The 11,664-nt window shown below is 33.5% G+C and overlaps 1 protein-coding gene across 1 annotated transcript; it reads left to right on the top strand.

The window, feature by feature from the left end:
• Nucleotides 1-2,374: 2,374 nt before the first annotated feature.
• Nucleotides 2,375-4,045, top strand: LOC121431848 (transcription factor 7-like 2). Its single transcript, XM_041629614.1, has 3 exons — nucleotides 2,375-2,776; nucleotides 2,914-2,992; nucleotides 3,355-4,045. The coding sequence occupies exons 1-3, from the start codon at nucleotides 2,570-2,572 to the stop codon at nucleotides 3,465-3,467; spliced, it is 399 nt and encodes a 132-aa protein (XP_041485548.1). The 5' UTR covers nucleotides 2,375-2,569; the 3' UTR covers nucleotides 3,468-4,045.
• Nucleotides 4,046-11,664: the final 7,619 nt, after the last annotated feature.

The raw sequence follows: 11,664 nt of genomic DNA, 5'->3' as shown, positions 1-11,664 counted from the left end.
TACGACGACGACTACTAGGAATAATAATAATGATAATAACAATAATAATTGATGATAATAATGATAATAACATTAATAATAATGATATTATGATGATGATAATAATAATAAAGATGATGATTATGATTAATGATGATGATAACGATGATAATAGATAATAATAAAAAATAATAATGAATGATAATAATAATAATGAAAAAAAATAAACAATAATATGATGTTAATGACTTTGATAATACATTCCTAGAGCACCAAACTATAAGAGTACATGCTGTTATCTAAAGCATGCTTTGGAATTTAATTACTTTTTTTTTATTTGAAAATTACCTTGAATTAAAGGAGAATGAAACCATTGGAATAAGATAGCTTGTGTGAAAACAGAAAAATCAAAGAAACAGATCAACAAAAGTTTGAGGAAAATCGGACAAATAATGAGAAAGTTATGAGCATTTGAATATTGCGATCACTATAGCTATGGAGATAGCAAATTGGCAATGCGACAAAGATGTGTGATGTCACTTGTGAACAACTCTCCCCATTACTTTAGTATAAATTTCACTTGAATTGCCTCTTTTATCACATCTATCCATAGATCATGTGTTCTTTCTACATGAGGGCATGTAATACATATTTTTCAAGAATACATCATGGATAAAGAGTTTGTATCATCATAAGAAAAAGCAAAAAGAGACATTTTGAGGGTATTTTATAGTCCACCAAAGGGAAAGTTGTTCATCAGTGACATCACACATCCTTGTCGCATTGCCAATGGGAGGATCTCCATAGCATTAGTGATTGCAATATTCAAATGCTCATAACTTTCTCATTATTTGTCCGATTTTTCTCAAACTTTCTTTATTCTTATTCTTTGATTTTTCTGTTTCTACACAAGCCTATTTGTTCCAAAGGTTTCATTCCCCTTTAAAGTATTGTTTCAACTTAATGTGATAGATGTATTTCCCTTTTGATTAAGACGATTTCTATTTCTATTTCCAATATAGGCCTATATTTATAGACTTTTTCTGAAACAAAAAATAAATAGGTCTACAACAAATTTTAAGTAGATATGGAAATATCCACATCAAAGGAGAAAACATGAAATCTGATCATAATAATTATAATAATGATATTTTTTTCATTTTCGAAATTAAATTTGAAGTTGTTTATCTATATGAAATGAAAAAAAGAGGCATTCAGCCGTCAATTTATTTTTGCAGAATAATTCACTATATGTTTGCAATGCTAAAGTCAATCTGCAAGAAGTGCTTTTTTATTTATAATTCGCAAGACGCAAAATATATTTTACACACAGAGATCCAAATCATTGAAAGTAGTTGAAGACTACTTTGTATTTGCTTGTAATGTTGATAATGGAAAATAAAACTTGAACTTGAACTTGAAGACATCTCAACCAATTATTGATAATTTTATCGGCATTCAAACCTGATATTTAATAAAAGATGCAAAGGATTTGGTAGTATTAAGATATTCGAATCAAAACATTGAGACTGTATACACGCGTTCGTTCGCTCGATATAGGCACTCACTCTCACTCCACCGATTTCGACTCTTTTGAAAAGGGGGCGTGTCCGTCTGTCGATTACAGGTGCCAATCAAACTCGCCGTCAAGTTCAAAGGAGTCCCGCATAAGCGCATGTGCTACATGAAAGTACCGCCTCCTTCCGAATCGGCTGCCGTTTGACGAATAGGAAAAGTGGAGGCATACTTTTTTTTCTCGCTTTCTGTATGTTCTTACAACTTTTCATTTACCAATCCATTTTTTTTTCATCTTCGAAATAAAATATGAGTTTATTTGTCTACATGAAATTAAAAAAAATACAACAAATCCCGAAATAAGCCAAATTTTTGCTTAACTTGATTTAAAAGTTTTGAAGACAAAATATGATTCTCCGTCAAATTAGCTTGTAAAATACCAACGGATCTTCTCTATATAACAAAATATAACAAAGATAGAAAATGCCATCATTGTGGTAATAAAAGTATGTGGTCATAACAATTTTCAAATAGTTATGTAATCAAAATCATTGTACAGGACACGGTACAAAACTACAGACCTTCCGATAATTTACATTTTCATTCAATATACCCAGAACGACAACATACACGTCTGTTTCTGCATGGTTTCTGGGATTCGCGGAAAAGCAAACGAGTATCATCATATCGTGTTCAAGATTTGCTCGAAAATGGTTTGATAATTATATCCGAGTCGCCAATGTTTACCGTTTGAAAAGCATTGGGGTTTACAATATCACTAAATAGGAATGCGCGGAATTTGATTAATATTCATGAGCTTGCGCTGTGACATCATTGGCCAGGGCGATAATTGATTGGCCCTCGTTGACCCAACTGACAGACCGAACTGTCAATCAAGGGGTGCGGCAGCGCTTTGATGTTAGCCAGACTCGCACTTCGCACACTGCATGTACACAAGTGAATGGCGAAATTCAGTGGAGCGGGTGCTTGTTTCGAATGGGTCTAACGCGAAAAAGTGGGGTCAACACGGGGAGATTTTTACTGCTATTTCTTGTTGGATTTTTACTAGGGAACGATGCCACAACAGCATAGTCGTGGTGGAGAGGATGATGGACCACCAGATGAAACCAAGACTTATCATACTGAAGGAGAACATGAGGAAAAGGCGAGCGAAAACGTGGTCGGACCTCGGGACTCGTTCGATGATCATGAGTTGAACGACGTAAAGTCTAGCTTGATCGATGAGGGAGAGTCGGTGTCGCATAAAGGCTCAACTTCGCAGGTACATGCCAATAGATTTCAAAACCAATACACCTTAATTTGAGGCGCTTAATTTTTATGTGATATATTCCTTATATGTGTGTCATCTTCGTGAATGCCTGCTAATTTCCCTAAATTGTTTTATGGTCTTTTTAACAGAGAAATAAACGGTTGAGCTCAAGCTATGGCGACCATTCAAAAGAAGACCGCCACAAGAAGCTTCACTCGGTCAGCGACGGTAAGAAAATAAAACCATACAATCTTTAAATCCCCAAATATATCTTCATATCGAACAACAATGCTATTTATGCGAAAACATTCCTCTTAAATGATATTTAGAACAATATAGTTACATGAAACCCACATGCTTGCTCTATTTTTTTTGGAAATATTACGTTGTTCACTCGAGTAAACAAAGTCGCCGCCTCTCGCTTTTGATCGGCCGCCTGTGCACATACACGGTCAGCACCGACGTGCTTTACCCTCTCGCTCGGGTAAGTGCCCGCGTTGGCTCGCGCCTAAATATACCCCCTCGCCACAGCCATCCATGCCATGACAATTTATCATCCAAATCCCCCATATATTTTTTCATTTTTACAGGGTCCAAGCTTGACCACGCTGCTCGTTTTTATCCATACTCAAGCCTGTATATAACCAGTGCTGGCTACCCAAATGGATCTATGGTCGGAGGGCCAGGGGTGAGTTACAATTGAATTCATAATCCTCGACCTTGTTTTCCTCCGAATCGAAACGGCCCGTAAATCACTGCTCTACTGTGTAGCAGTAGTGTATAACGTGTACACGTAAACCCACGGAGCATGGCTTTGTAAATGCACCTCTTGGCTTTACAGTGGATAATGCCTTCCTGTAATATGGGTCTGCTATGGGGTGCAATGATGGTAACCTTGCTTATAGAGGCATTCACATGGGTTTGTGTACACAGGGTCAAATAGAAACCACAACCTCGTTTCAACTGATGTGGTCTGTAGTCAAAATATAATGTCTTTTTTGTTTTCTCTTGCTGGTTCATGTCCTTTCTTGGGAAGTTTTTTTTTTATTTAAAAATAGACCCAAGATTTTTTTTTCTTTCCCACTGGATACTTTATTTTTAAAAAATAAATATAAAATTCATATTAAAGATTGTGATGTATTGTCTTAAGCATACAGTGTTTACTACTATCTTAAAAAAAATGCTCTGTGAAAGTACTTGTTTCAGTATTTGTTTTTTATTTAATTGAATCTAGTTTATAACCTGGGATTTGATGGGAAAGATATCACAAAAATAGAAATTAACATAATTATATAATACAAAAATTTAGCAAAATTTGACTCCATATTAAAAAATAAATAAATTTTATGCCATTAGGCTGACCATTAATCAATATATCTCCTTAAATAGGCTTGCATGATAATAACAAATTCAATTTTGAATGTTAACAGCACATTTTTTTTGTAATATGATAAAACCACTGTACTAAATCTTTTTTTTTTTGGGGGGGGGGTGTTAAAGTATATTCAAGTACACATTTTGGGACATGCTTAACTTTCATACATGAAATTAATATTTTGATACTTTGTCTAAAATTATAGGAATTCACGATAGAAAGTATAAGCTGTAATAGAGTAGTAAATAATTTTTTTGCCTTCCTTGTATTAAAGTCATAAAAGGATGCTTTTGTGTGTAGAGAGTAGTAGAGAAAAAGTGAAAGTAAACATATTGTGTGAAATTTGATTGGCATTTTACATTGCTCCGTCTGCTTCCCGGTGAGCAAAGAATTTTGATTGTGTCGCCTATCTAATGTACTGGACCAATATCAAGATGTTTTACAGGGTTTGTTCACATGAACAGAAAATATGTTCGTTTGTTTTATTCAGCAAGGAATTAAGACTTCAACGTGTCACTGATATCAGTAATGTCAATGCTCTTTGTGTGATAGTGTACTGTACATCATGAAACAAGGCTGAGCATTACATACTAGAGTATGTAGGCCTGTAGCCCTATAGAACAATGTAAAACATTTTTTTAGATACAAGAAATATTTCTCCTCCTTTGGTATGTTTCATTTATTTCATTTGAACATCCTTTTATTTTCGAGGTGGGGGATGGGGTGAGGGGACTTCATTGTTCATATTCCAATCTTTTTTTTATTATTATTGATCATGATTTAAAAAAAAAAACCAGTGAGTTATTGTATAAACTTTTTTTTTTATTTAAAGTTCATTTTATTGAAAAAAAGAACATTAAAGCCATTGACAAAAAGGGAAGTGAAATATTATCATTTGTCTCAACCAGACCCCGAACGCCACGTCACAATTGCAAGTAATCATACCCCCAAATTTGCATCTGTAGAGAAATTAAGATGTACATGTATATGAGAAGATGCTGAGAAATTGAAAATGGTCCTAACTGATCGTCGACAATGGGAATAGACCCTCCATTTTCCTCCTCATGTGGACAACACACTTGTACCACATTGCAAGAAACCCAAGCTATGATTGACATGGACATGACCTTTGAACCAGTTTCTATTTCTGGGAATATATACCAACCCCCACAAGCATGGGATCATGTGTCTGTAAACCATATTACCACTTGCATATTTCATCCATATGTCTGTAGAAATCACATTCATATTTTTGTTGATGACTTTGTCACATTCTACAAATACCCACTGTGTTTCTGTTTGATGAATTGATTCAAAGCAAAATGATTTTTAAATTCCCTCCTTATGAATTGTTATTAATTCATAGTCTTAGAAAATTTGGAAACTTGCATTTAGACATGATTTTATGAATTTAGGCAAGTAGGCCTAATCAAGAATTGATGTGGGGTTTCCTCCTATAATTGCATGTCTTGGCCAACTTTCATACTCAAGTTCACATTTCCCAGGGTTCTTTACCCTTGAAATTGGTTTTCAGGGGCATTAATTATGATTTTATTCCAAATGACTTGTTAAAGTTATTCAGCGTCCTTGTTTGAACTTTTAATCTTAGAATTTATACCGGAAATGTTTACAAATAAAAAAATACGAAAGGTGGACGTTTTGTCACACAACACAAGCTCGATCTATTTATTTACACGTAGCTTAAAGATAAATTCCAATTTTGGTAACGATCTCAAAATGACTTTTTACAGAATCTAATATGATGACCACCCAAGTGTCTGTTTGTATGAATAAAAATTATGTGCCAAAGGATTCTGGAATAAATTGTGTAATTGCCGAGAAATAAGCAAAATAAGCGCGGATTCGGTCACTTCCGTCGGGTGTTTATTCCAGCAATAATGATACATTGTCCCACGTGTGCCTATCTGTGTTGGTGATCTTCAGTGTGAACATTTTTCAGTGTAGATTTCACGATTTCACAAAGTTCAGTTTATGTCGCTGTACCAGATCTAGATCCTCGATGATATACTGACAATTAAGCCTTGTTTTACAGTCTTTCTCATGAAATCAGTGTTTATTGCAACTACTGGAGTTTCTCTTTAAATGTTTTTTTATCATTGAAAATAAATATTTTTGAAGAAAAATACTTACAGCAGGTGTAAAGAGCCTTTGAGTGGAAATTGCCAGTGATAATTGCTATCCTTCATGTACTTAATAGGAAAAATAACACTCCTTTGCAAATGAGTATTTTAGCTTAAAGTGTGGGTTCGATGATATTGTTTATTTGATGCTGGAAATACAACATCTAGAAAGATACAACTTGGTTCAAAATAATGTGAAGATTGCCATCAAAATGGGAGTGAGCTCAATTGATAAAATTAATGAATTTCTGAAGGGCAAAGATTTATTCTATGAGCAAGAAATCATGTGATGAGTGAGACTGAGATTAAAAATATTATATTCTACTCTTCACTTTATAGAAAAAGGAGAAAAATTTATTGTTCAGCCTAAATAAATAACACTAACAGTCTGTTTTTAATAAGTACTTGTTAGTTGTTACAATATGAAAGGTGATCTATTGTTATACATATTACATTGAATATCAATCTAAAATTGAATGAAAATATATGAAGCGTCAAATTGTTTGATTTCATTATTTGAAGATGTATGTGTCACCCAAATTCAACAGAAACTCACAATTTTTTTGAGGGATTTAAGTCTAATTTTTGAATGAACACAATTGTTTGGACTATGGGAGGACATTTGACTAGGTCTTTTGTCCATGTTCTTTTAATATTTAGAAATAATATCTCTAAAGCAGGCCTTTTTTAAAAACAGTTTTGACTACCCGAACCTTTGGTAAACATGAAGAAAGAAATCAACTTTGGACATTTTCTAAAAAGAACTTTGTCTGTACAGTTCCATATGTTGTGCGATATAGGCAGTTTGGCCCTGTTGTGCAAGACTGCCTACTATTTGTTTGAGACAAATCAATGTAAATATCAGTGACTTCCCATGAACTTAACATACACGAACAATCATGTTGTGTTGAAACAACAATGAATCATCGTAGCAGATAACCCACAGATACATATCTATTTACACAGCATTAGGGGAAAGATAAAGGAAGGTTATTACAGTATGTGTTGAATAATGTTGCAGGTAAATGACTGGAAACCATATGTAAGCTGGAACCATGCACTATTGAAATCAAGTTTACATTGCATAAAATAACATTTTTCTTTGACAACATATTAAATGCCTTGAAATGTTTGCTTTAAAAAAGGAAAAAAAGTATGAGGAAGTTTGCACGATTGCAATTTTGTCATCTGCAGTTAATTCAAAATAGATTAGTATTGAATCGATATGTCACTTACAAATTACAGCACAATTAACTTTTTGAGACATTTTCCATAGTTTTATTTTTTTTTGTTTTTAGGGTAGAATTAGGTATTGATGAATGACAAACATGATGTTGAATAAAATATGTATTTAAATACAAGTATATAACAATTGCAAAAATAATTCAGTTAAACAAAAAAGTACTAAATATTTAATATTTCTGCTGTAAATCAGTATTATGAATCACTGTTTAAATCAATTATAATTCAGAAGGCCTTGTATTTTATTTGAATCAACATACATGTATATAATTATTGCAAAATGAAAAAAGGAGTCATGCAGCCATTCAGAAAAGTGTGCATCACACTGCCTGGATGTAACAGTTTTCCTAAAATTCGCAAGTGAGAAACATATATATAAGATTTATACATTACTGCATTCCAGCTCCAGTTTTTTTCTTGTAAAAAACTAGAATGTAGATTCGTTTCATGTAGGAATTTGTTTCAAGACTTGTGAAGCATTGATCTCTTTGAGAGCTTCTTAAAATTCTAAAGTCAATTTTCTTTTGATATTTAATCCAAATTGATGTGTTGTCATGCAATTGAAGGCTGTGTAATCCACCTTGCTATGTAGAGATACTCTCTTATCAGTCCATGTTAGTTCCATGTACTTTTATGTATCAATGAACAATCTATCATGCCCATTTCACATTAAAAATGTTTTGACCCCCCACTATAATCAACATTGTTTTCTGATCTCCCATTTGAACTTATATGGAGTAGCCTACTAAAGCTAATAATGTAATCTATAATACTTCTGCTGTTATGTACATATCATGCTGCTAGTTCCCCTGTATACATATTCATATTGTAGTAATAAGAGTCATGTGACATAAAATCAGTCATGTGACCAGAACCAATCAGGGTCATGTGATCAGAACCAGAATCCTTTACCCATTTGATTGTTATGTTTTTAATTGTGATTTGTGAATATTGGAATATACTCTTTGATTGCAAGGAGCTTTATATTTTACAGCAGGGGTTAGATTGTTATTTCATATCTGTTTTATTTTGATTTTTTTTCTTCATTTGTGGTAGCTGACTGGCCATTTTTCGCAAACTTTCCAATGTTTGGTGTATGGGATTTTGTTCAGTTCTATGTAAAATGCCACTGCATACTGTCCTGTGAATCGCAGTCTCATGGGTTTGTAATATTGCAGTACTCAATTACAGGTAAATGCAAAGCTGATTGTACCAACCCATATGCCCCAGACATTACACACAGCTCATTCATGGAAGGCAGCTCAAATCCCCTAAATGGCTCAAGCCGGACAAAAGAGTGAGCCAGTCACGAAGAATATTGCAACAATTTCAAGCACATAAAAGGAAAACACACCTAACTGATAAATGACTGTGAGAGCATTAATGTCAGTGAATTATCTTGCGTTTTTTGCACGTAATCAGCATTAGAGATGTCCTCCAGGTCGTGAAAGTGATGCTGTATAAAAGCGTCAGGGGCCGTCACTGTTATGCCCCCATTAGTATCAAGCTTCAATGATAGCTCTCTTGATTCAATTTTTTACTCTTATCTTGCCACATAATAGGCAGGGGGTCATAATTTATGCATAAGTGCAGTGATGACTGATTTATGAGGGCTGTTATAGAGTGGAGTATCCCATTATTATACATGATGATGATCCCTGTTTATCTAACCACCTTTAGTCAATTTATCCTACATTTTACTTCTAAGAAAAATAGCAGATTATAGAGATTTTTTCAGACATGGAATGCTTATTTCTCTAAAAAAACTATTTTGTTCGTTCAATAGTCAACAGTGAATTGACCAGATGTAAGTAGCTTGTTGCTTGTTCTACTGAAAAAAGTCATTACACCTAAATGGCAGTTAAAGATTTTGAATTATGCTATTTTGTGGTACATGTCCTTTTTTCCAAGAATTAGAATAACAGCTAAATATAAAAGAAAAAAGAATAGAAAAATAAATAGAGATAAAAATGAAATAAGAATACTAAATTACCACAGGGGTCACAAATCACAAAAAAGTAATCTGGCATATTCCTTAATGTATGATACACAAAGTTATGGTTTGAATGATCTTTCATACATGTAAAAGATGAACATTTCAGTTTTCTTCTTATTATTTTATTAAACAGGATAGAATTAGGTGTCAAAAGTGATCTACATCTTACAGTAGATTTTATATTTCAGCTGCAGACTATTCAAGCTTTATAGTTCTTGAAGAAGATAATTTTGCATTGAGCTGAAGAAATGCAGAAAAAAATGTTTTCTGGAAGATCAAAGTCAATGAATCGGCCAACAACCGCCTCCCAATGATATTTGATTGATGAAAAATGGGTTAAAAGTGAACTTTGTAATATCCTGGAATTTTCATCTTCGAAATCTTAAAAAACGAATATCCATAGCAAATATCGCAATTGTTGTGCCAGCTTCATTGAATTGGACCATGCCCCCATCTGATATTACATGTACATGTTTGTATAAAAGGAAAAATGATTTCTTTAGAAACGGCCTTTTCAACATTTTATATCATATAGTCCCACAAACATCTATTCCTGTATGGTTTAGAGTGGTAAGTCCATGTTAGCACTGCACAATATATTACCAATTTACTATTTTGATTTCATTACCCCACTCTACAGCGAAAGGGGGTTAATGAATCCAATAAGTCTATAGTACAGCGCCACTGGCAGGGAGAAACAAAAGGTCAAAGAACTTTTCTTTTAAAATGTACAGTATTCATGTGTTGTGACATAAAGTTGACTTTCCTCCGGTTTTAAGGCAAAGTGAGGCAGTTTATGTTGTTTGCTCCGGACCTTATTTAAATGCAGATATATTTCGGAGATGAGAGCTAAATTAACTAATTATAAAATGATTTTCTACTGAAAGCAGCAAGTTCAGTGCACTGTTATGTGCTCTAGTATGCATGTCATGTACTTTAAAAAAATCCATTGTTAGTATGTTTGTATGGGTTGGTACATTCTCATTTCTCTATTGTTAATTTAAAGCCTGTTAAGCCCCATGTAAACATGTAACATTTTGATATTTGTTACAGAAGTACATGTAGGGTACCGCTACCACATTGATACTGATACAGAAAAGGGAGAAATTGTGTACATGTCATGTCCATGAAGTTGAATACAGAAAAGGGAACTTGTCTTGATGTATTCAAGAAATACATGTATATTACAGTTTACTAGACCGACTGTTTACTGTGCTTGCCCTTTTCCATAGTGACGGAAATAAATGGTGGCTTGGGGTAAATGCCCCCAAAAGCTATTGAAAACTAAAAAAAAGTACCCTGAATTTCCATTAGAGTCCAATGTGATATACAAGTTTGCAAATTAGGTCTGTGACCCCCCAATAGTCCTTGTATAAAATACATGTATCTACAGTGTACATTCATTGGATTATTTTTTTATACAAACAGGTACTGCACGTCTAGAGTATATAAAAAACTGACCGAGATAAAAAAATTACAGTCATGCTATTCTACCAACATACACAGCAACGCTAAATAATGACAGCAAAAACTATGCAAAGTTGAATTTAAATGTAAAAGTGATTTCAAAATCAATTTATCAACAACAGGAGGGCGAGAATGATGATGATGGTAGTCATTATTCATAATTTAGAGAAAGAGAGAAAATCTATGAAATAAAGATGTGATCTGTACACAGCTTATTTATCTAGATGGTATATTGATAAAAACAAAAGATGAAAGAAATAAAATGTGAGTTTAGTACTATTTATGGTTTCATATCATATGATACATCGGCAGACATCTTCTAAAACTCAGACTAACATAATATTTGACTAAATCGGATTTGAAATTTCCATAATCTCATTACAATTTTCATATCTCTCTATCACATGTGAGAGAGGTTGAATTATATTTCCATTTTCATGGGATAAAGCTGACCTTCTTTCCAGCTATTTTCACAAATCATGGCGGATAAACTTAGGAAAGGCCTGGAGTAATTTTCTTAATTAGATCTTTCACAGTCGCCAAGATATTTAAATTATAGGGCACTGAATAATGCAATTTTGTTCAGTCAACCTGTTTATTCAGCTAATGATCAAGTCATGTCTTTTCACTTCTAATGACATTGTCGGTAGTCCATGTACATGTACAATTTAGGAGAAAA

Source organism: Lytechinus variegatus, chromosome 18 (assembly GCF_018143015.1).
Source record: "Lytechinus variegatus isolate NC3 chromosome 18, Lvar_3.0, whole genome shotgun sequence".
Classification (NCBI taxonomy): domain Eukaryota; kingdom Metazoa; phylum Echinodermata; class Echinoidea; order Temnopleuroida; family Toxopneustidae; genus Lytechinus; species Lytechinus variegatus.
The sequence above is the reverse complement of the archived record's forward strand: the minus strand, read 5'-3'. Positions and strand labels throughout refer to the sequence as shown.

Excerpts from the sequence above, each read along its gene's own strand:
- LOC121431848 (XM_041629614.1), top strand. The coding sequence starts at position 2,570 with ATGCCACAACAGCATAGTCGTGGTGGAGAGGATGATGGACCACCAGAT. Across the intron at positions 2,777-2,913 it reads ATAAAGGCTCAACTTCGCAG|AGAAATAAACGGTTGAGCTC; the intron begins GTACATGCCAAT and ends TCTTTTTAACAG. Across the intron at positions 2,993-3,354 it reads GCTTCACTCGGTCAGCGACG|GGTCCAAGCTTGACCACGCT; the intron begins GTAAGAAAATAA and ends TCATTTTTACAG.